The 26944-nt window shown below is 32.4% G+C and overlaps 1 protein-coding gene across 1 annotated transcript in view; it reads left to right on the top strand.

Moving 5' to 3' along the window:
- The window catches only part of Smp_128490 (putative tomosyn), a gene marked incomplete at its 5' end in the record, with an annotated part of 35566 nt that overhangs the window by 2548 nt on the left and 6074 nt on the right, over window positions 1-26944 (top strand). The window contains 5 exons of the mRNA XM_018789049.1: window positions 5819-6019; window positions 13467-13663; window positions 14431-14519; window positions 18725-18916; window positions 22214-22342. Coding sequence (XP_018654531.1) covers window positions 5819-6019; window positions 13467-13663; window positions 14431-14519; window positions 18725-18916; window positions 22214-22342 — 808 coding nt within the window. The remainder of the gene's footprint in view (window positions 1-5818; window positions 6020-13466; window positions 13664-14430; window positions 14520-18724; window positions 18917-22213; window positions 22343-26944) is intronic.

Raw genomic sequence — 26944 nt, 5'->3', positions numbered from 1 at the left:
TTTTGTGGAATTTCGTTCTCTGAGCTGAGTGGTGTAATCGCGCGATCCCGAAACCACAAAAACTAAACATTCCACCACTCCCAGTTGTCTTGATCTCTGAAATCGCTATGTAGAATCTGTCAAAATAAATTTGAAGAGCATTGAGTCATTGAGCGAATTGTTCGATCATTATATTAAATCTCTCATACAGATTTAGGATCAGATTAAGAACATTCAAATCATCACGATCTAACACCAATAAACCATTCAGCTGTGTTAATATAACTTTACCAAAACCATCCTCTTAATCAACAAATTTTCGATGCTATTTTGACTTTGCCATGAGTAAAGCTTATGTATGAAATGTACTATTCGGTGTATGTGATAAAAATTGATGTCATTATAATTTAAATTCTGATATTAATTGTGGATATTTCATAGTCGAAATGATTTATTAACTCTTGGAAAATATGTATTATTTCAAAGTGAGACCATTAATTAGTTTCGTGATATGTATTCCCCCATTATCTCCTATTCAATTTTAACAATATCTGACTATTTCAACTTGAAAATTAATTCCCTTCACTATTCCTTCTTAAAATTTTCACACGAAATAACATCCTGATAATCTTTGAGCTTTATCATTAGATAAATTTGAATACCTCTATTGGAATATTTTTCTTCATGGTCTTGTTACTTTTTTTACACCTTTTTTGCGTACGGCCAAATTTATCTTTATCTTAAAATGTAAAGCAGTTCATTGTTTTACCTACTTTTATGGCTTTTATTTTGCTGTCAGTTTACTTACTATTTATTCTTTTCTCATTGGTTTCCGATATTTCTATTCATATATTTCAATGTACTGCATACAACACTTGTAGTAAACTTGATTCTATTTTTTTATTTATTGTTTCACTGTAAGTTGTTAATCGCATAGTAATTAGTCTCATTATAATTTGTAGATCATATTTTAATCTGGAGGCAATGGACGGCTGTTTCATTCTAATATGGGACTCCTCAGCAGTGCACGATCCTGCACGCAAGACTCGAACCCAGGACCGTTAGTTTAGCACGCGGATGTATAACCTCTAGACCACTGAGTCGTCATCAAGCGGTGTTACTTTCTAACTCTAATCGATCCATGATGTTGCTCAGCCCTTCATCCAATGTCTGAGGCAAATTAACCGTGCACGCACGAGACCGAAGGTCCTAAGTTCGAGTTCTGCGTGCTGGATTGTGAATACGTACTGCTGAGGATTCCTGTACTGGGACGAAACGGACATCCAATTTTTCCAGGTTTTCACTTGTGGTCTTACTTAGATTGACTCGTGAATTCAACTTTGAAAATTCTGAAATCTCCACAAATCCATATACTGGTGACATTTTGATCGACTTTCTTCGTGTTACTCATACGTAACTGTAAAATGGTACTATACGTTCTTATGCAACAAGCTTATAACTAATTCTTTCTACTACCCGTGATATTGTGACTAATCCTACCAATCATAAATTTGTCTTCATAATTTCATCTCTCTGTGCTCATAGAATGTGGTAACTGTAGCCGATGCAAAAATATGCCAGGTTCTGTTCTGACTGACTAATTGACTCTCAGTTATACCTAAAAAAACTTTTGTACTTATCAAATGAAGGTATTAAAATAATTACTTTGGCTACATTACTAGAAAGTAATTCTCAGGTTTTTCATTCATGTACCTGTTATCTCACGAAATGTGTCAGTCAGTCATAGTAACCTAGAGACTGACATAAATATGTATCATCCCCAGGTGTTACCACTTCAGTACGCGAAAACGTAATGAAAAAGTAATTAACAACGGATTGGTTGTAATAACGGTATCAGTAATACTTAGAAGGATTGGACGGAGAATATAGTTCTAAAGGAAGGTATGGAATAGTAGGATGAAATTCATTAAATATTAGTGAAACTCATAATTTCAAGTAAGATAAAAGATAGGTTCTTATTCTTAACCTTTATGGTAGGTTTCGAACCAACAATTTAAACTAGTGATCATGATTATCTATCAAACCCAAGCCAATTAGTTCAAAATTAACAACATGTTACAGATTAAAGGTAAATAACTTGTTTATTCGATGCAACATCTTGGTTTGTCTTCCCCTAACAACTTTCCAGTATACTCCTGACCTAGATATAGTCTGATTTCCACCAAATAGTCTTGATCATCATAAAACTCTCCATATATACTCTTTTTGGATAACTAAATTTGTGTTACATCAGAAAAATGGTCCTAAATTAATTGAGTTCACGTCGGCTGTTTTGCTCCTCCACGAGGGTAACTGGCGTAAATAAGTAACATCGACTTTACATGAATGCTCTTGAGTTACTGAGCTCTAGAATACTCTAGAATTTATATTGTTTGTTATCACAAAATTAGCTTGGCAGTATCTAATCAAATAATTTAACCACTCCATATGTATGCTGTAATGTTTATAATTTAATTGAAATCTCGTTTTCATATCATACACCTTTTTTGTCTAGTTGGGTGTATGAATTATAAATACAATTTAGACTTAGTTTTTTTGTGGTCTACAATCAGCTAGAAGTACTACTAGCATGAAAAAATATACATAATTTGATAACCTGTATTTTTAGACTTTTTATTGTATGGGAATTATATGTTCTTTTTATAATATATGTATCCTCATTCTCCTATCTATGGTATAAAATATTAGTACATAAATACACCTCAACATTTGATGTCATAGAAAATAATAGAAATATTATCTAATGCCATAAGAATTTTCATATGACCAAATCTGAATTGAAAAACCCTTGTTTCACTCATGATTTACTCATCTGATGAAAAAAAAGGAAGTTAGACAAAAGTGGGCTAAGTGAATATGCATATTTTTATTAGGTGTTTAAGTATTCTAAGAATATGTCGATTCCCTGGGGGATTTAAAGTTCTTATCACCTGATCTCACTGTACAGTTTAAAGCAAACTCATCTGTTTCAAATTGCATAAGAATTGTTTATCAAAATTTGAAAGCATATGATATACCTGAATATTTGGTTTTGTGCAGTTCTATCTTAATAGATCACAAATACGTTATGGATTTTATGATTTTTATTTCCATCAGTTGATATCTATCAAAAGAGACATTGATCATCAATGAGTACATTACTTCTATTTTGTATCATCTAAAAATAATTATGCACCACCAGTTTATAGCTACTTCTTTAGTTTTACATTTATGAAGAGTGTTCAATTCATTATTCCATAGAAATTTCTTTCTTTTCACTAAAAGCTGGTTCGGAGTTATACTGGAGTATTATTTTTACTGATGTCAACAGAGTTATGCACAACAGTTGATTCTACTGTACGTCATATTACTAATTACTGTATTGTTAGCCGTCAAACCTTTTTCAGTCGTTACTTGTGTTATCTGTTTTATTCAGGTAGTTTCAGTCTACTTCAGTTTTCAAACTTTCTACTAGTTGACTTCAATGTATCGAAATTGAGATTATTTGTTGTTAGTATTAGGGTTGATAGGTTACAATCGTTTTTCTGAATAAAATGTAGTCCGGATATCCTAATGAGAGTAGCTCATTAGGAATGATTCACATCGAATTTTTCTACGTTTACTATCTGTATTGAGGTTGGGTAGGTTTTCGTCAATGAGATTTAAGTTTCCGTAATTACTCTACTAATGTACAAGCTTTGGCATAAACCAGTAATTCACATAGCGCACATAGCAGCTTTATAGCTGTTTCTATATTTGTAACCGATTTCATACACTTGACCATAAGCACTGAGTTATTTGGTTGGCACTCAAAATAAGATTTAAAAAGGGTTCAGGTGTCTGTAACACAAAAAATCAAAGTAATCCATTGCCTGTATTTTGAATAATATCATAAAAAATCTTATTTCAAATTTGACGATTGCTTGTAAATGTTGATTTCAAAGTTAGATCTTATTTAGAAGACCTCAATATAATTCTTTCTCTTATTCTTCAATCATGTTCTAGAATTATAAATAATGGTGCCAAATCAAAATCTTGCTGTTATATTCAAAAGATCATTGATGTAATTATAGAATATCAGTAATATACTTAGACTAAGGCGTATTTTTGAGAGGTGATGTCATACGGTTTAAATATATCAAAGATGGAAATGTTTATACGCCTACCTATCTAAATAATAGTAATCAGTTGTAGAAGTCGATAGTCTTTATACAACAAGAATCTCAATCTTGATGACGCTGATTTATTATACCTAATAACACCTTAATATTAACTGTTCGTCTGAATAAAAAATAAAACTGATTTACTTAATTTCAAAATGTGAAATTTAGAACTATAAGCAAGGTGCTAAACGTCTTTATCGATCATACTAGCTGATAATCTTACGCGGTATTTTTAAAATGTACAGGAAATAAGTATTCCGTGTTTGGTTGTAGAGACTCTAAAACTTCACTAAAATCATGAACCAATCAAGGTTAGACCAACATTTTAAACCTGAAACGGCCGTCTAGTGCTTCCAGATTTAAAAACTTCACTCTTGTTAGAAGTAAACGTTTTTCTCATTTTTGGGAACTTAAGATGAGAGTCAGTATGTATTCACTGTTGCGTCTAATAACTGGTGTATCCAAATAAGTTTATATTCTAATAAGCAGTTTTTTGTTTAAAATTGTGTCAGATGACTGAGATTTACTTATTCTACTTACTATCATTGTAATATTCTATGTATTCGGTAGAATATAGTTCTTTATCTTTAATCTGTTTTCCCGAAAGCAACAATGTAACGTTAATCGGTTAATTGGTTTCTTTTTTCACTCTGAATAAAGCGTGATGTTTTTTGGATTATCCCTCGACATTTCAGATCCTTTTTGTGGACACAACATTGATCTAATGTAATTATATTTTCAAAACTCACTTTTTTTCAAACAGGTAGCAAACGGTTTGTGAATATTAAATTCTCATGTAAACTGTGACTGATACCGATTTATATTTATTCAGGCCAAAATAAAAATACTCTGTTCACTAGCAGTAAGTTCTATATTGCTATCCACTATATGGTTGCAAAAATGTTCATTATTACCTTTCTGTACTCATTATTTCGACCATTTAATATATTTATAAATTTCAACGCTAAAATATTAATTTGTCATGTTTTTGTCAAGGCACTTGATTGTTTCGGCAGCTATTTCGATTTCAGTTGGTTTAATGACTGTACTAATAAGATGTAGGACAATTTGTTTTCACTTTTGTACACAAGCCTCGACATTATTGTTTCCTTCCTGAATTACCCAGAAATTTGTCCATGAGAAAAGCTTAAGTACCTCATAAATTCGAAGGCAACTTACCTAGTAATTAATTTTTTCATGAACCCAATTTCGTTGTGATTTTTTATATATATTTATTGCCGCCTTTCTACTCTTTATCTCTTTCTTTTGTATTCATCAAATAAATAACTTCCCTTCACACTACTCGTTTCAAATCGAATTTCATATCACTGTTCTTCATCATCATCTCCTTGACAATTACGTAACGTTTGTTTGGAATCTTCTAGCCTATCTTTTCACTAACATGTATCAAGTGATAATAAATGCGTTTGTTCAAAGCTTCAATAGATGATCCATGTTCACTGAACTGTATTTTGCATTTTTTGTTTAAATTTTATATCATTCCGATAATAAAAACATGATTTATACTTTTCGTTCAGCGAACATATTGTATCATTTCATTTTACTAGTCTATTTTCCTACAATTTCAAATTTAAGCTCTTCACAAAGAGCTGAACACCTCGTAAGTTCATTTTCTTGGTTTTCATACGCATTTTCATCTATTTTATTTATGTCAGGTTCTGGATATCAATATGGCTTATGATGGATTAGATGATATTGGTTTCGCCTATTCAACTGGTGATACTTTCTCTGATGATCATTTGAATACTGCTGAAAATGTATTTGGTAACGTAACTAAAGACACTGTCCAACAGTCATTGCCTCACGTATCCAGTGGAAGTGTTAGCTCTTATCAATCTGCGTCTCCAACTGATAGAGTGAGTTTTTTCAAACAATGTAAAGGCATTTGGTTTTATTTTAAAAGTATTTCAGTTATGTCAACAGTTAGGTTAAAACGTTTTCAATAACTAACATTTCGCCTTAATCATCCAACGGATTAAATTGCGTTCTATGTAGTAGATTATCGTAAAAAAATCCTGTATAAAAATATCACTTTCCAGGATAATTTTTATTTGTGAATGCACTTTGTCACCAAACCATTTTTGATTTATTCGTTACTTCACTACAGAAAGAGGAAATTGAACATTTTGTAAAGTTTTAACATTCTTATTGCAAATACATAGTTACATAATTAAGAATTCTCAGTTGTGCTTGATTTCCTCACGTATCGTGCCGTATCACGTTCATCTTCTGAAGAGTACTTATTAAAAATGGGATTTGTGTTAGATAATTGTAAAAAGCGGAGTTTTTTTCATGTCAGATATTATATTTATCATAAGCGAATGGAGACAAATATACGTTTCGTTAGGCAATTCAGTGAATCACAGTCAATCTGCGTTCTGACACTAATATATGTCACCCTAATTTTCTGTAACGTACATCTACGCAATGAGGAAGGAAACTGACTAGATAAGGAAATAATACCAACTGAGGTAGGAAAACTTTACATGAGAATAAGAGTTCACACGGAACAAATGAAATTGAATAACGACAAGAATGGAATGAAACTAAACTGAATATTTTTAGAGGAAGATAACAAACTATCGCAGCTGTAAATAAACATGATAAAGTTGTAAACTAAAATTTCTGACGTTTTTTGACTCAATGTTAGCCACTTCTTCAGAAAATAAATAACCAAATAAAAATAATTAAATAGCACAAAGAGATCTTTGTATATAAATAGATTATTTTTATTGATAAAAATCAACCCAAGAATATCAAGTCTAATCTTGGTAATGATACCTGTCGTAGCTGGTTCCACTATAATTGATTTTGATACATCACTCAGTCTTTAACAACAGCATACGAACTTCAAGCGAGATTTTCGTCTGAATTCAACATACACATTTCGGTTATTCTGAAGCCATCTCCCTATCCATTTACCTAATTTTTTTCGAATTCCCCGTTTTTTGTAAACTGCGATTTGTACTAAATGGAAAACTTTAGTTTTAAGACACTAACTTCGTGTTATGTTTGAAGCGGTTACGAGTTCACTTAGTCTGTGAACGGAACAAATACATGTGACCAGAGACCAACAAGCTATATATTCTGACGCGTACCAGACCCGCTGACTAGAGTGAGAAGTCCAAGTTGAAAGTGGGGAAGATATATCCCGTAAGCAGCCAGAAGCATAAGCAATCGCGACAGGAAGAGATCAAACGTATATATACAGTATAAAAATGTCCTTGGGAAGCGTTACAAAATAGCGTACTAAAAGATACAACGGACCAATAGCGTTTAAGATTTTTCCGAGTGTGAAATACGACATGAAGATGAAAAGAGCGCTTTTGGTGCGAAATAAGGGAATTCAAATTTTCAAAATAAAATTACAAAAAAAGTTTATCAAGTGGGTTCTGAGGATCGAACAGCCCCAACACTTTGTATCAACTAAACAACAATTTTGAACCAAACGCTCTTTAATGGATAACCATTTTACTGTTTTAATTTTCTACTATTTGGAATTGTTTCTTAATCTCCTCTTTAAAAAAACCTTCGTATACTTTTTGCAAACATCTTGGTTTCTTAGGTTTCTTTCTTTTCTGTGCAAATCGATTACCTTGCCTTACACTGCTTTGAGTTCATTGTGAGAAATATTTACGACTTAAAATATCCCACAAATTTTACAGGATCTTCTTGCATACATTGATTGCGTGAGTAAAGTTACCTACTTAATTTTCCTTCAAGCGTTATTTTTTTGTTATTTCTTCTCGTTTCGCTAATTTACCTAAATGTTAAACGATGTGCATGTAGAGTTGTGACAACATATTTTTATTACAGAGTTCTTTTCGTAACCGAGTTTCCCATATTAAATACCAGATCTACTAACTTTCCTTCTGATTATTTGATTTTCATTTATTTCAAATTTTGCGCCTTAAAAAATATCTGATGTTATTATTCTAATGAAAACATCAATAAGTATGTAACTAATCCAAACTTTTTTCCCTGTGAAGTTTGATAAGTTATTCATGAATTGTTCAAAACTTACTTAGTAACAGTTGTGTTTTATTCCATTATATAGTTTTTGTTTCGTTTTTCATAAGCACATTTGTGGTTATTTGAAGTAATCATGTTCCTTGTTTTCCGAAGGTGAATGGTAAAAGTACTTAAAAATACTTGAGATTAGTACATCAATATTTTATAACATTCAATGCACTTGGCAACTGTATGCACATGTTCGTCTTATTTTGTCGATGTCCTTTTCACAAATTGAAAGATGCACACCATTTAAATGTATAAAAGCATGTGATCGAGAATTTAGTTAATTCTATTCGTTAAAAGAATAATTGTAATGCGTTTTTATTGGAAAATCAAAATTTTCTTTTTTGGTTAAATGGACATAACAGCTGCTCACTAGGTTCCCTGTGAGTACTGATTAAACAGAATGATTTCTAGGTTATCAATATGATTATAAAGAACGAAAGCCAAGAAATGAATAAACTGTAACGAAAATAATTTCTTTCTGAATGATTATCCAAAATTATTATCAGTATTCTTTTTGCGGTTTTTATTGTTTGTTTAGCGGTTATATATTCTTGACATCTGTGGCTAATGTTTATGAATACCTATTGTCTCATATCTTTATCCGTATGCTTCCATCCAAGCATTTAACAAGATATATTTAGGGACAATTATGACAATACCTAGATTGCTTTGATTTTTATATCTATCCTAAGAAATACGCTGATCGAAATTTCATGTTGTCTGCATATCTATATCACAATAAATTATGTCCTGCGTTCTACTGTTCTGAATGTTATCGGTCTTTGTTTTATTGTCTTACTGTAACTAGTGTGATTTTTCGCCTTTATCATGTATTCTTTATTTCAACTCCTGCATAAATAGTCCACAGGTCAAATAACTAATATAACCAGTTTTTATTCAAGTTTTCGGTTCAACTCATATTATCGGCATTCTAACTAGGTTTACTCATTTCTGTCAATCGAAATTCAATGGAGAAGATAATTGATCATTCAACAACTAACCCATTCATGGTTATTTTTTCGCGAATTGGTATATCTCATATCTCAACTCTTGACATTGACTTGTAAGCGTTTCCTACTTCGCTAGAAATCTCACACGTGAGGTGAGCTCCAAACAAAGAAACAAAATACTCTTAGTATGAAAAGTTGCTTTACTCCGAAAGGACATTAATAGGTTTATGTATGAACCTGATATTCTGGAAGCTTGATACAGTTTGTCACAAAGTCGGTATTTATCCACTCAGGATATAGCACATAATCCGTCGTTCTTCCAGAACACAGGAGAAGCTTATTTCAATTGCCTGCATAAAGTATTTTTAGCATTTATTCAGCTTCTAAAGAGTTTTCTGATGAACTCTCAAGTCCTACTAACACAAACTCTTGGAAACAATCAAGTTGTTGGCTGAAGTTCGTCATAACTAAACTCTCAATAGTAACATTTAGGAAATTCGTTCGATTGTTAACTGAATTACCTATAGAATCAATCTGTTTGTGTTACAAGTCATATTATTCACATAGCTTCCATTCTTTTTATGCTCATGCACATATATTGAATTTCAGTAAATTGTTTTTATTTTCCTTTACACTTCCGTTATATTTACATGAAAATCTTCATTTGGTATTCTTTTGGAAAGCTTAAGTTATCTAGTTTATTTTATTTTATTTCTTTAAAGGATCTCTTCAATCACATTTTACTAACTCATATTTCTGCGATGACCTTTGATATTATTTGATTGTCTGGCTACCATCATTTTCAATTTAACGATCTTGTTTTCTTTATTTGATTTGGTGTTGCTGTATAAACAGGGTTACTGACTTACTCATGCCTGTTACCCCTCACGGAGAAGCATAGGTAGCACACCAGTGTTCTCCATCCAACCCTGTCCTAAGCAATCCTTTCCAGTTGTTATTCATCCTTTTCATATCTGCTTCTATTTCCACTTCCAACATCTTTTCCTAACTTCCTCCTCAGCTAGAAGCTGGTATATCCTCTCCCATAAAACGCTGTTGTCGATGGTATTCGGCCAACGGACATTGAGTACCTTGCGTAGACAATTCTTTATAAATACTTGTACCTTTTCGATGATGGTCTTGGTAGTTCTTCAAGTTTCAGCTCCTTACAGTAGGTCTGTCTTGTCTGCTTCTATTTCCCGGCGTAATGTGTTCTTCGGCCTTCGTCTTTTCCGCTTCCCTTCCGGATTCCAAGTTAGGGCTAACCTCGTGATGCAATTTGGTGATTTTCTCAATATATGTCCGATCCACTTCCAACACCTTTTCCTAACTTCCTCTTCAGCTGGAAGCTGGTTTGTCCTCTCCAATAAAAAGCTGTTGTCGATGGTATTCGGCCAACGGACATTGAGTATCTTGCGTAAACAATTCTTTATAAGTACTTGTACCTTTTCGATGATGGTTTTGGTAGTTCTTCAAGTTCTAGCTCCGTACAGTAGAACTAACTGTCTTGACGCTCGTATTGTAGTTTCTCACTTTGATATTGGTTGACAGTTGTTTCAAGTTCCATATGTTCTTCAACTGTAGGAATGCGGTCATTGCCTTGCCAATCCTCGCTTTTACATTTTACATCACATCCTCCTTGTTCATCAATGATGCTTCCCAGGTACGTGAATGTTTCCAACTCTTTCAGAGTTTCGGGATCAAGTGTGATTGGCTGGCCATTCTTCGTGTTGTATTTAAGAGTCTTGCTTTTTCCTTTGTGTATGGTGATGCCTATTGATGCAGAGGCTGCTGCTACATTAGTTGTCTTTGTCTGCATATGTTGGTGTGTATGGGATAGAAGGGCTAGGTCGACTGCGAAGTCTAAACTGTCTGATTGATTCTGAGATGTCTATTGTACTCCGTGCTTCCCCTCAGATTTCAGGGTCTTCATTATCCAGTCAACTACAAAAGAAAAAGGAATGGGGGGGGGGTAGACAGCTTTTTCTGAATCCGGTCCTTACTGAGAAATGCATTTTTCAGCTATATTACATGCACGACTTTGCACTGTAGTCCTTCGTATGAGTTCCGGATAATGTTGGCGATCTCAGAAACTCCATGTTGTCGAAGAAGTTTCCATAATGTTCTACTGTCCACACTGTCAAACGCCTTCTCATAGTCAATGAAGTTGATGTATAGTGACGAATTCCTATCAACTAATTGCTCCACGATGATTTTTAGTGTTGCGATTCGGTCTGTGCACGAGCGATCCTTAGGGATTCCAGCCTGTTTATCTCGAAGTTGGGGGGTCTACTGCGTCTTTCATCTGGTTCAGCAACACTGTTGAAAAGTTTTCCTGATAGTGACAACAGTGTGATGCTTTTGTAATTGTCCGCTCCGACTTTAGCATTTAGATCTCCCATCCGGATGGTGAGGTCATTTCTTGAGCGCTTAGCTAAGATTGATTGCAGCCTCGAGTAGAAGTGATCTTTATTGTCGTTGTTGCTATCATTGGTGAGTGCATAACATTGGATAACATTCATTGTGATCCTCTCCTTCTTTGTTTTGAATGATGCTTTGATAATTCTGGATCCGTGAGATTCCTATCCTATAAGTACATCACGTGCTTATATGGACAGCATCAGAACAACTCCCTGAGTGTGTGGAGCAGTTTCCTCTTCGTGACCAGAGTACAGCAGCCTTTGCTGTCCACCTTGTGTCCAATAGGTTTCGCTGATTCCAAGTACTGTCAATTTGTATCTCCTCATTTCCATTGCTATTTGACTAATCTTCCTGGTCTCCCACATTGTCCAGACGTTCCATGTACCTATAAAAATTGTTGCTGTGGTTTTTAGAAGGGGTATCGGTCTCGTGACTCACGAAGAATCTCGGATTTCATCCTGAGGCGTCATAGTTCTTCCTTCAACTTGGAGTGTAGAGTTTAACTGGTTTGAATTACTGTTTCTGGTTAGCGTTATTTTAGCGGGTTAGTTTTCTACGGGATGGGGTCTCTAACCCCATGTCCAGCCCTCCTCCTTTTTGTGGGCTTAGGACCGGCAGTAACTCTAGAAGAGCTACAGGCAAAGTTATATAAACGGTGTTGCTTCACTTTGATTTTTGACTTGTGTTCGGAACATAAATCTATTCTTAAAGTCTTGCCTTCCTAACCTTATATTTGGTTGTAATAATAACGAGGAGTTGTTGTGAATCATTTATCGTTCTATTGAATCCACTATAAAACATGTCGGTATTAGAACAAGTTTAATTTACTCCGTAATCTGCATTCACTGTATGTCCCAACCGAAGACTAGTTGTTGTCATTAATCAAGTGTCAGCCGATATATTACTGTATCTCCTAAGTTAAATTTAGTTTCCCATTTTCTTTCCAGTTTCTTCTTTTTTCCATCCAGTCCTATTATATATGTGCTTTAAAATTTAATGGTTACAAAATGATTCTTTTTTTCCTCCCATTTTGCGAATAACATTTTAAATGACGGCCTGCTAAAATTTTGTATCCCTAATATAGCTTTTTTGTTTACCGACATCTATCTTTGTTATTTTATTTTGTTTGAGAAGAATTCAATAGATCGAGTAACGAAAACGTAAGATTATTTTTTTAATTCTCCTTAATTCATCTTTTCCAAGGTCTAACAACCCTGCTGATGATCCTGTTTTCATGGTGGATACTCTCGTTTTTTCAGGTTTGTTGCGAAAAATCTTCACCCTACTGATCGTTCTAACTTTTTTTGTATTCACTCTCTGCGACAATCTGCAGGTGATATGATGATTTTGGTATATCGGCCTAATTTCACTCCCTGAATGCATTCATTATTAAATTTCAATCATTCTTGATTCATGATAATTAACGCTAATTAACTAGTCTGCATATACGATTCTCTAAATTTTTCTGATGAACAATTTAACTTTTTAAATGAATTTACCTCTAATTGCTCTGCACTACCCTTTACTTATCTTACTAACTTCCTAGTGTAGATATCAGCAGTTTTCATCGTTCATGTTAGGGTTTTTTTTTAGGATCAGATGAGGTTGTTGTAACTATATGAGTTACTTAATTTTTTTTCTAGTTTATCATGGCATAATTTCTTCCCTCTATTCAGTTCCACTTTATTCATTTCACTCTAAAAGATTTTTCACCTGTTATTTTTCTCCATATGTTCATTATTTAAAGTAGGGATGGCAAACGTGAAATATTGTTATATGTTCCTTAGGGTCAAATTATTGCTTGCTTGGTGTATTTCTTTATTGTGAAACTAGTGATCTCTACAAAGTATACCCTTTTGCTTATCATATGTAGTATTAAAAGAGTATTCAACATTCTTTTTCCTTTGAATAGGATTTACGTGTATTCGTTCCAGTACGTCAAGGTAGCCATCATTGGCCTCCAGGCTATCAACCACTTCTTGTTTGTCGTGTAGGCATACTTGGACTAAGCTTTGAATCAAATCTAAAGTCAAGTACTGATCCTACAGCTTCCTGTCTTATCCCTCCGCCATCTATTACAGCTATCAGTATGAGTTCAGCTTTTGGTTTGTAAGTTTCAAACTTCTTAATTATCGCACTTTGTTTACTTTTTGATTGGATCATCGAACACAAAGTAGTTTTAGGTGAAAAATGTCTATTTTTCGATCTTTTCGTCATCTGTTTGTAAGAAAACCTCTACTTCTCATCCTATTTAAATTGTTGAGACGAAATCACCTTTCGAAGCTTTAACGGTACGACCTAATCATGTTACCTGTTCATTAACTGCGTCCAGAATTTACGCAAGAAAAAAGTCTAATTTAAGTCTACTGAATCTTATAAACCTGATCACTAGTTCTTACTGAGTTATTTCTTTCAAATCTTTAGTTAAGTTCCTTGAGAATACACACCAGTTTCATTCTATTGATCAAACTACCCATGATTATTTTGTGGAATGTTGCATCATCTTCTCTAGCCTCTAATGCTTTTAAATCTTTGAAATCCAACTCACAATCATTTACTGAGAAAATAACAGTCGTTCATGTTTAGAAAAGTTTATCCTCATTTAATTTATCATGTGTCTCATCAAATGTTTATAGTACTGGAGCTCGTCGGGCTAGAATATAAGCCTTCCAAATCACATCTGACAGTCTGTTTACATTCATAATGACAGTTCGTTTAGGCTTATTATAAATCTCAAGCTATTGTGGTACACTTTAAATGCTCATCTTATTTTTTTTACATCACTTTTTTTAGTCATCATGTACAAAAGGTTATTTCAATTTCCTTACAATCGTTTTAGTTATCATTCTAACAGCGGAACTATTACTTGTTTTTAGAATGGCTATTGGAAGTGAATTCGGCATCGCTGTTGTGGATTATGTTCACAAGTTTTGCTTGCTGTCTATTTCGTCTTCTGACCTATTAAGTGAGTTTGTGTGTTTCTGACTGTACTATCCAGTCTTTTCTTAATATACGTTTTTTTATTATTGGGGAGTTGTCGAAATTACTGTTTAATTTACAGCTTGTTCTCATGAAGCACCATTTAAAATCAAAAGGCAACTTGATAGCTTTTTAGTCATAGTCTTGGACTCCTTGGATTGGCAATAAAAAAAATTGGGCGAAGGTAATTATATTATGAACGTGAAATGTTGGTTGTAAAGAATCGGTCTTGGTACTCCATCATTATAGTTTTGGATAATGTTAATAGTCATAGTTGATATTTTTGTGATTTCACAACACGCATTACAATCTAATTCATCTATATCTTACTTTTATTGCATTATTTATGAAACTCCATTTTATCTGTTCAATACTGACTACTTCTTAATCTCATCGATACTTTTGACCGGTTTAATTACAGTCAAATCTTGTTGTTAGACGATTAATATTGATGCCACAATGCTTTCTCTAACCATGCCTCTTCATCTCTTTTGATAGATTTTTTTAGTCAAACTAGTAATTATCACTAGCATGGACAAAATCAGTAAAAAATTGCTGTCTCCAATTTTATCAGTGTTTATTTCTAGCGGGAGTTTCCTTTTTATTTTTTTAATTGTCTAAATTTGCTTTTCGTTTTGTCTGATTTTTGTTTTTACAAGTAGTATTCTTTACAATAAACGTTCATTACTACTGACTACTGTTGAACAAGTAGTATACATATTTAACTGACCGTTTTTTGTCTAAGAAGTTAGACGTTATTGAGATGAAAATTCTCAACATTTCTGTGGTAGGAATTATTTTTTTGTAATTTGATAGCGGAATATTTTACTTATACATTTCTTTATTGATTTCATTTTTAATACAAGTATTAAACATGTGTTATCGGTGACGCTGTGATGGATTCAGTCTTTGTATTCTTCAATCTTTACGATTTCATTAAAAATTCACCATTCTGAACATAGATTCTTCAAATAAGAACACAATCATTCTTTTATCGTTTCATTCTCTTCAATCATTCACATGAGTGCTAGATTGTTAACTCTTTATTTCTAGATAAATTAAGTTAACCTTCAAATTCGTAATATTCCTCAGCGGAATGTTTTCTTGGGTGGATAATCTTCTAGAAAACTTCTTTGTTCATCATTTTATTGTTTGTTGGTATCGAATAGTTTGACACACTTTGTTCATTAGGCGTATATTTAAACCAGTATATAATTAATTGTAATTTGTGAATATTTTTGTTTTAATTTTGTAAACAACCAGTCTGTGTTATTAGTTTTTGAAAACCACGAGCTACTTCATATACTAAGACCCCATGTGCCCTTCTGTATTTTACCAAATAATGATTGTTTTAGTTAACTGAGATTCAGTTAGGTTTTTATATCATTTCGTCAATAATTTTAGTTACATATTTCTGCTCATTATCAAACAGTATACATGATTTTTTATCAGTTCTACCAATATTATAAGTATTTATTTTTGCTTATTAACAAAATCCATCAGGTCGCGGTCCTATCAATCTAACTGGGTCGTCTGCTTCAGGTGAAGTGAAGTTCTGTGATCAGGTAGTTTATTGTGTCTTTGTCAGTTGAACTCCCATTACGATTTGACCTTTGTATTTAACCTTTTTTTTTAAAAAAAGGTTTATATGCAATTAAATGTTGAATAACAAAGCGATCATTTTAAAATTAGTTGAAACGTTTTCTTTACCTGTTGTATCCAGATGTATTCCTTTTGTTTTCATTTCAAACAGACCTTTTTTTCCAACAACATTTAGCTTTAAAAAACAGTGATCGAAATCACTAATTTCCCTTTGTTTATTCTAGTTTCCTGTGAAGATTCAACTCCATATCAACTCGATTCATATATATTAGGTTAATTAGTTTAAATATTCACACTGAAACATAGTTATTAACATATATATTCAATGCACATTCTTCATTTTAAGATGTGCTCATATTTTTCTTCTAGCATATGGTATTTTCAGAAGGGGGTTTTGTGGAAATTTTAGTAATTTTATAGTTGAAGTCATTAGTCAATTAAAGCTAGACCACCTTGGAAAACCTGAAAACACTAAATGGCCTTTTCGTCCCAGTATGGGGCTCCTCAGCAGTGAGCATCCACGATCCCACTCACGAGATTTTTTCTGTTTATGATTCCTAGATAAAAGGTCTTATTTGATCATTTTTCCTATTCTTGTTAGCAGTGGTCAGTGGTTGATTTGAAAAAATTATCAATAAGTTGTTAAAGAGATTGACGGTTTCCACAAACTAAAACCTTTTGCTTCCAAAACTGTCATTTTAAATATTCATTGTACTATAAAGAAAATTTAGTTGGTGTTCCAATGATACGACCATACTTAAAATCTGAGATAACTTATGATTCGTTGTTCGTTTTAAATTTTGCTAATTCATGTATTATTTTACTGTTATAATGAAATTACTTTACTAAAGGCTTCATTAGTATAAATTGATACAATACAAGCCTTTCTATTTGTCATGCTTTTTAATACAAAATATGGTTTGTGTATAAACTGTTCATTCTCGAGGAAGCACTATAGAACTTTAAAGTTAATATGTGACTATTCGTAGAGGTGGATCCTTGTATCCGAATTTTTCTGAACTCATTGATAGACATAATTCAGTTATGACAATAAAATAACTTCAGATCATTCCTTAGTTTTTGAAGTTGTATCTCATAGTCACTTATTTTAAATTGAATATTACAATAAAAAGTTAACACGATTTACTGTATCACCCAATTTACACATGTGACGATCCTTGACGTGTCTGTGGAACATTCTATCCGCAAAAATCAAATGATTGACTCATGCAGCGTTGAGAATTTATCATTCTTGCACAGACTTTTTATACTCTTATCTGTTTTTGTCTACTGAAGTTTTATCTTACAACATGTCGGTGATACAGTCAGATCAAAATTGTCATTAAAGGATCTTTCCTTTTTTATTTTTATTGTATTTGCTGTCACAAACGTTAAGTGACTAATATTTCAACAAAGAAATTTCATGTCACCCTCTATTTTGTTCAGCGTACTCAATTAAGGAGATTTACATTAAAAACATACGTTTCCAATAAATTTAGTTGCCTACTTTATAAATTAATCAATTATATCCATTGATTTCAATCTTATATTACATGTTTACATAGGTGTATCTGAGTGTGTGTCTATTGTTTACTTGTTTTCCATGTTCCCTCCTAATTTCATTTTTACTACTTTTATATAAAACTTTTATCTGTAGTTGTTAATTGAGTGCTGTCTATCTTGAATACATATGTTGTCTTGCATTTGTTTTCTTATGTTATTGTCGTATATGTCGTTAAATTTCTAGTATTCTTTCAATGTTGTTACCGCTCAATCATCTCGTAGAGCTTCTATTCAAGACCAATCATATTCTCTGGAAATATATCCCCTTCGATACTCGATCAGTCTTTTAGCGACAACCCTATGGAAGTTTCAGTGTCATACCTAGTTTCAGGGGCATTCATTTCAATCAATCATCTTAATGATTTCACTGATACTCACAAGAAACGCCAATCAAGAATAGACATTTTCTAAAGTACTCAAAAATGTTTTTATCAAAGGCAAATAGTTCTATTGATAAACGTCCTCGAATAATTACAAAGGATTATTGTACAGATGTTAAAGTTATTAATTCACTACTGAGAGTCATAATTAATGAACTTAAAGTTGATAATAATGATAACCTGAACTGATCATATAAATTTAGAAAGATTCCTCTTCAATACCGACTCGCACAGCATCATCATGATTATCTCATTTGTTGCCTGAGGTTAAAAACTTCAGTCAGCTGAAAACCACTAGTCCTTTAGTAGCTGTTTGTGAGTGAGTTTTAAATATATTGCTTGAATTTATGTATACTATATCTCATTAAAACTGTTGTTTATATTTTACTCCTTTTGTGGTATTATTAGATTTTCTATGTGTAAGTGTTTCGGTATTCTCACTCGTTCTCTACTTAAGATATCCTCATTTGTATAGGTTTATTAAACGTGGTTGATCTCTGTGTAGTGATCTGATGTACATTAGTAACTGTTATGATTATTACCACTGGTTGATTACTGAAACTTACATTTTTCACTTTTTCCATAATATGTGTTCATGGTTCACTTGTATTCCTTTTCTCGCATATATAATATATTATGAATTAGAATAATAGTTCAGCAGGCTCAACTTCGTTAGCTAATACATGCATCATAAACAATCAGACAGCTATGAAAAACGTCCACTCAAATTCAGATGCTGTACAATCAAGTGAGTCATCTAGTACCGGCTATACAACACGCTATGTATTAACAAGAGCTACAACTGTCAAGAGTGAATTGAAACGTGCCAAGTCCCAAGGTCAGTTGGCTGATTCATAAATATGTATTGCAATAAATAACCTTTCTGTATTATCTGTTGTTTTATTCTCTACCTCTTTAAATGCCTTATTGTCCCTGTGCTCTCTTGAGTCACGCTCATTTAACTTTGAACATTTTATCGATCGTAACAATATATATATATATATATATATATATATATATATAGGTTTAATTCTTTTCAGTAACAATTCTAAAAACACGGGTAACGTTAATATGTACCTTTGTTGTTAAATTGCTAATAAAATCGTAAACATTGCTTCACCGCCAAAGACCTGATTAATTAATACGGATTACTTATATAACATGTGTACAATCTTGAATAAGCTACGTTTTTTCATTAGTAATAAATAACTTACTCGAATTCTCTGTTATCCAGTACACCATACACTCATGAAATATAAGTACAATTTTTCAGGCGAATTCATTGCCTAAACTTGACTTCTTTGTTCGGTTGACTATACAAAAGTTAGTACTGAAAGACTGAATTGTATTGGTATGTAACTATTTGGTTTGGTTTCTTCTCGTATTCTTAATCTTTTTCTGATTAGTCTCTGGATTAATAATGTATGTAGCAACTTAGTCACTCCACTGTACTACGTTCAGTTTAATCAGTAGTTTGTTTTAATATAGATATCAAAAGCGTAAACATGATTTCTCTTCGACAAATCTGCCTGTTTATTTCCCTCCTAGTTTGTAATTTTACCAACCCTTTGAAATATCGTCAAATAGATTCTCTGTTGAATAAATATCGTATCAAACGTCATTCAAGTAGAGAGGAGATTCATGAAAAATTTATTTTACAGTCATACCGTTATCATTTCCCGTACAAAGACTATTACTAGCAGAGGGACCTTTTTCATGTAGTATAATTATAAGCAACCTAACTGAATTATTTGTTGTATATACATCCATTTACAATAGTGGTTTTGGCCTGTCGAACAAATCAACCATCTCGTCAACAAGGACAAACGTCTAATGCACAAAACACTTCTTCAGGTTGTTTGATTTTACTTTATTCTCTGTGTGGGTTTACGTGTGTATGTTGTTGTTAAATTACAATTATTCTCGTGATATATAAGATTTAAACTTTCTCCAGTCGATTCGTGACTCTTATATTGAGATTGTTTGGGGAGAACTTCTCAGCGTACTCAGTGAATGACCTAATAATTCAAATGCATCTTTTTTTAACTACTTTTTATGTAAACATGTATGTCAGTTCTCTTATCACCACTTTATTTGCTGTTTACATGCGCTGGAATTTTAAATCCATTAGGGTTGGGTAAACAGATATTTAGAAAATTTTTACTTTATAATTTCTTTTGCTATTTTAAAATGCATGATCGGCTTTATCAAGGTTACAATATAATTGTACTAATTTATTCCTTAATGGGCAAAAAATTTGTTATTTTTATTGAAGCGTACAATAATATTATTTGGACTGGTTTATAATACTACTCGTTTTCCTTTTTGAATAGCTTAAGTCATTTTCTGCACTAAGTACAAAAGATTTTTTCGAGTCGATGAGCTGAAATTTTAACTAATAAAAGCTCTGGTTAGATTAACACTACACGGTAATTCTTCATTAAGCTGTATTCGACTACATAGGATCAAATATCATCCTATTTCACTTATTTTGGTGCGTTATCTAGACTGTCTTCATGACTAAAGTAAATCTACTGTGCAATTCCTGTTAATGACATTTTAAATACTAGTCGTTTTATGTAGAACGAAATATAAGCATTCATTTTTTAAGTTGCCTGGATAAAATATTTATGTTCATCCACTGCTATGTCTTAACAATTTCTCATATGTTTTGGTGTTCTATTCAGAAACTCTTCAGTCATATTACGTCAACCAGGTATTATTTAAATCGATGAATTATTAGACGTCTGAAACTAAAATATGAAAGTTTTTAGTTTTTTTCAGTTGTATACTTATCATAGAAAACTAACTGCTTTATGAAATAATGACACTCATTAACTGTATTACTAATTTCGGTATTGTTATCGTTCCTGGTGATCTTAGCAACAGGGATGGAATACTATTACAATTTCTCTTATTATGACACAGCTGCTCTTATTGTTCAGTATTCTTCGGTACTACTTCACTCGAAAAGTCCCCAAATCAGAACACAGTCGAACGGGAACATAGTTATATTCCAGACAAAAATGTTGGATGGAAGTAGGAATCACAATAAGAGTGACGTTGGTATATTTATTATCTTTACACAGGAAGATTCCAAAGCCTTCTCCAAGCGTCCACCAGCACTGATCGGATAAGAAGTAGTCAATCAGCGTACCCCAACATAGTCCTTTACGGAACGTGCTTTAATCCAATCTATATCCCGCTAACATCTAGCGCTTAAAGCATAATTTTTATCGTATACAAATAACTTTAGGAATATTCCAGATCTGAAGGTTCTTACTCTCAGGCTAACAATTAGTTTATGGTAGGAAACTTTAGATATTCTTGATAAGCTATACCAGTAATGTAGTTATATCTCTTAGTTCTTTGAGTTTCTGCTCTAATCCAGTGAGTAAAATTACTGTACACCTATTTATCTTTTATGTATTTGGATAGTTTTTTCTGATAAACCATTAATACAGGTGTTCTACTCTTTTCAGCAGTTACTCATATTGTGTCATTTAACATCCTGTTCGTGCACAATTTTTTTGCACATTCTATAACACTTTTGCTATTTTATTTTTACCTAGCTAGTTTTTTACGCAAAAATTTTTATTCATATGGTAATATTAACTTATGTTTAATTATTTTAAGTAACCGTAGACATTTCATTTCCATAAACAGATGTGTTGTATGTAACAGCAGTTATATTTATTCCTTATATATACATATACACATGGCTAACTTTGATTATCTAACGTTTTTCTAGTTTCGTAGGCATTTGTACTGTTCATTTTTATTTTAGATTGATGGAATGATAGTTCATCTTTCATTTCCTGAAAGTTATTCTTATGGTCATCTTCCCACAAATTTTAAAAATTATTATCCTACTTTTGACGTGATATAAGTCCATACTACTTACATTCGATATGAGCGTCTGAAATAATGTATATTCATATTTGTATCATTGTTTTTCTCTGCTAACTGGTGTGTTTGCAAGAATATGCTTCGTTTTTTTATGTTCTTTGATGCTGTTATCGTGTCTTGTGTTAATAAGATGCATGTTATATTTCAATATCTAAACAAACTGGGAACCTTACATCTTTTTTCTCAATTTCTTTCTCGTTCGTTTTCATATGCATAAAAATCACAGAAAAGTGTTCCGACCTTTCACAGTTTTCACATCCGGGAAGTTTAACCGCAAGTTCTAGCTCATTAGACAACCTAAACTGTGAGACAATTAAAACAATTTTATTTAGTGAATGGATATCTCCCAGACAAGGTATGTTTTACTCATAAAGTTTGTGTGAATAGAATAATAATTTTCTGTAATATCTTACCTTTCCTCATATATTATTCTGTACCCTATGTATAGATTTACATTTTGTGCCAAATCTCTGGATCGGGACATCCCGTGGATGTGTCCTAGCTTTGAATCTAAAGTATCGAGTATTGAATAACGTCCCAATTAATCAATCATATTGTATTGGTAATTCCTATTCCTTTTTCTATTAAAAGTACATTTTCTGCATTGATATTTGTTTACGTTTGTAATGTGGATAAATAACACTACCATGTATTTTAATTTTTCATCATTCACATTAATGCATGCGTTATTAGTGTTAATTATTTGTGACCTCGATACCATTATGAAATTATTTCTCTACAACACGCACCTTAGTCTTGATAATAACTTAGAGGTGAGCTCCAAAGATTGATAACCTCTTATACATGTAGAAAAAAGCACTTCCTTTGTATCTTACCAGGTACGCGTTGTCTATGATACCACAAAGAAAACGTAATCAGTCAGCTAGTAATTATTCAATCCAACTATCTTGAGTTACTTGGCTTGATGACAACGTACAATCCATCGAATATTTCAGTGACAAAAATAACGAGGTAATATCGGGTACTTACTATTGCATGACTAGCAATTCAGATGAAGAAATCTGCATAATTAGCTAGGGGACTCATTAAATCTAAGAGCATATCAGTTCTTATCGCAAAAATCAAGATAGGTGGTGAGATAAGGAAGTCTGCACGTTGGTAAATTAGGTGAGAGGAAGCAAAAGTGATTAGTAAGCATATTTTAATGTAGGAAAATTCACACCGTTATATCATTGACCCACTGTTCTGATAAAGCCTTATCTTGTTAGCATAATTGTACTTTCTGTTGTTTGGAGACGTTATTCTTTGCATGCGAAATCATATTTACCAGGAATTTTGTTGTAAAAGAAACCTCGGACAGATTATTTTTTCTGTTTCAGTTCAATAACAGTAACGACTATCCCTATCTACTCATCTTAATTGTCAATTCATAGTATCAGTTCTCTGAACACTAGATACATGATCTATGTGAATTTTCTTGTTAGGTTTCAAAAGATTTAATTATAGCTAAATGATATTTAGTGTTTTTGTTCTGAAAATACTGATTAAGATCTATGATATAATGTGAAAACGAAGTGTTATGATTCTGTTATTTATAGAATAGCCATTCTTAGTCATTTATAGTACTATAATAATTATAATACAATATATTGTAAAAATAAAAATGACAGAATTCATAACAGTTTATAAAAACATGATCAGTTTGATATAGACAGTACTATTAAATGTAGAGGATTCATTGAAAATTAGATTGTTTCAAGTTTTCTCGTTCCAAAATTGTTTAGGTAGTACATTTTTCACATGTATTAAAGCAATGAAAGACATCAGCCTAGAACTGTTCATTCTTTGAAAGTGGACATTCTATTGATGTAAATAAAGTCATTTCTTGCGCCATAACAAACATTATTATAACTATAACTAGAGAAAATGGAAGGAGAGAGCACGGGACAACAAAAGCAATAATTACTACAATAGGCCAGTCAGGTCTACCATAATACATGTGCCAGGTTATTCTATGATATACTGTTCTTGTTAGATATTATTCAAATTAGTTAGTTACACTTACGGTGTATGTGTAAAGTAACACCAGGTAGGTAGGTTTATTAATAGATTCAGTAATAAAAACAACTAAACATTTGAAGTTCCTATAATCTCACTTCTGGAATAAAATACACTAACAGGTGTAAGGACATTTAATACATTTTCAAAGAAGTAAGCATCGATGCAGCGAAAAAAGGATAGGAGTGTTTATTGAAAAGACGAATTGAGTTTTGTACTGTTGAGCCATTATGAAATGCTAACTACTCCATTAATGGCTTTTAACCTGTATTTTTCTTTGATTTGGTTAAAAATTATAGTTATTTGTGCGACTGCCGTGAAATCGTTTTACTTAACGTTTCTATAGGCGTCTTAATTTGTTACGATATTTACCTGGTATATAGGTTTACTAAACCTGTACGTTTCAAGAGGTGCGCAGGAATATAAACAGGAGATAGTGATCAGATAAAATGTGTCAATGGCATCCACGAGACTATTACGTTATTAGAAGGTATCCCAGTTTGAGAATCTTTCTAAAGAGTGCAGAAGGTCCCAGTCAGTATGCCTATAGTGTCTATATGGACGGGTTTTTTTTGTAAGGATTTGTTATAAAGAGGACAAATTCGTTGTATGCTTGGATAGACAGTAGGATAATATCTCTACAAAATATCAGATCTAGTATATTATCATGCATTGTTAAGATACAAACGCTCTGTGACCAGCAGCGCATGTTAATGGTCGCTAAGAATTCATCATTACATGACTGACAACTGCCGGTATTCCAGAGTAATTAAAACATCCTGTAATGAACTTCGCAATGAAATTTAAAGTAGATGTATGTATCAATACATTAATAATGAGATCATTCACATCCGAACTACCTTCTTGTTCTGTCTTAATTCTGTTTATACATATATGGTAGATGTATTTTTTCTTCTAATCAGTTTATGATGAACTCTGTCCGCTTGTGTGAAAGAGGTTACTCTGTTCACGTCATCGAATAAAGTAGGAAAGTGTAGTGAGTGAATAGTTGATAGATTGATACAATGACTGAGTAAACGACAAGGAATAGTGGACCTGAATTCTGAACTGTTTTATTGATTTTCTTCCAAATAACTATGTACCAGCTCAAATAGCGTATGCATTTCTTATATGTCTGCATGTCATACTAGTATGCATGTTTGTACGTCTATCCTATTTCATTGTGTGCAATTTGATTACTTTTTAAATAGCTGTCAATTTTTACTTGATTAGTACAATCTATCTTCTATTTATGCTCAATGTTAATATTGATTTTCGTCTTCAATCTGCACACACAAAAGCAATGTTATGTATACACATATTATTGAGTTTGAAATCTTTCTGAATTGGAATATAGAAAGTTCATTCGTATTGACAAGCTAGCACCTAGCTATCTATCTTATTCTTTTTATTAACACATTGGTCTTTTTTCTCATGATGAAATAATTGTATTATTGAATACCCAAATATATATTGACTGCTCTATATATATTTTGGAATGTCTCTACTTTCTGTTTATCCGAAACTAATAAGAGGGTATTAAATACTTTTTTGAATATTTCAATTACTTAATGTGTTTTCAGTTGCTTGTTCATTCATCCAATGGTTGATTTCAAAATCGGGCAGATTAACTAATTGTAGTTCAATCTAGCAACTATTAAATTAGCTTGGTTAGATATCATTTAATAGTTGAATTCGTGAGTCAATTAGATCTAGATCACCATGGAAAACCTGAAGGCACTAGACGGCCGTTTCGTCCTAATATGGACCTCCTCAGCAGTGCACATCCATGAATATATAGTATAAGTATTTTCATCTGGATACTTTGATCTTTTATTGCCGTCCTTAAAATACAAATTTTTAAAATGAATATTTGGAACCCACTGCTGTATGTGATAACTAAGAATATTTTAAATGTGACATCACGATTTTCTGTGGAAAATAAGTCATCTTAATCTGATCCAAAAACCAGTCAGCAGTATTTGTCGTAGGTTCTAAACAGTTCTTTCCTTTTTTCAGCTAAAACCAGAGGACTGAATTTATCGACTAATTTTTTCTTGTTATAGAATTACTTTAGTACCTCGATAGGCTAATTTTTTTAACATGTGAATCAAGTAAACCTCTATCTTACATTCTGTCAAACAAGTCTTAGTGAGGTTTCTATTTTTCATTTAGAAAACATGAACGTTCATGTGACTGAAATTCGTAGTTCTCACTGACACTTGCCAACTAGATAAACATTTTACAGAATGGAAAATATGATTATCAGATTTTAATAAAAGTATTAATAATTGGAATATCCTTTTTCAAATAACTGTCTGTAATCACTTATCACTCATTACATTGATATGTTATTTTAAATTGTTGATGGAAATACTCGGTCCAGGAAATCGAATAAGGTATGAAAAGGACTGGAGTGAAATGATGCTGAATTTTTTTAACAAAGTTAAATTTACTGGATCTAACTTGATAATATCCATTTAAGACATTTCCGTGTGTCTAAAGGGTCAATTAAAAGAATTATAATTATATACATTTCTCAAACTATCACCTGTTAATAGGATTTTAACCGTTTCTGCTATGATCCTACGTTTACTAACATCGAAATATATGGTTACTGAGAATCTGCTACAATTTTATCAACTAGTAAGCCTACGTTAAAACCTTAACCATCTGAACTTGATACTGTGTGCTCATTAGTTCCTCTACATGCAATAATTCCTCGAAGGCCCCAGTAATCCATATTTCTCTAGTCTTTTCATTTCTGTCTGCCCTTTGCCAATAACGTGCACATATATGTGCTTTTCTTAAGCAAACACCTAGAGGTCGTAATTACTATAAGTAATCTTGTAATATTAATGGATTATATTTTATATCTGTAAAGTTATGTTTAATCTACGAAGTTGTCTAATGAATGTTGTCACAGACCTGTTACCAC

The sequence above is a fragment of the Schistosoma mansoni genome, chromosome W (genome assembly GCF_000237925.1).
Source record: "Schistosoma mansoni strain Puerto Rico chromosome W, complete genome".
Taxonomy (NCBI): domain Eukaryota; kingdom Metazoa; phylum Platyhelminthes; class Trematoda; order Strigeidida; family Schistosomatidae; genus Schistosoma; species Schistosoma mansoni.
The sequence above is the reverse complement of the archived record's forward strand: the minus strand, read 5'-3'. Positions and strand labels throughout refer to the sequence as shown.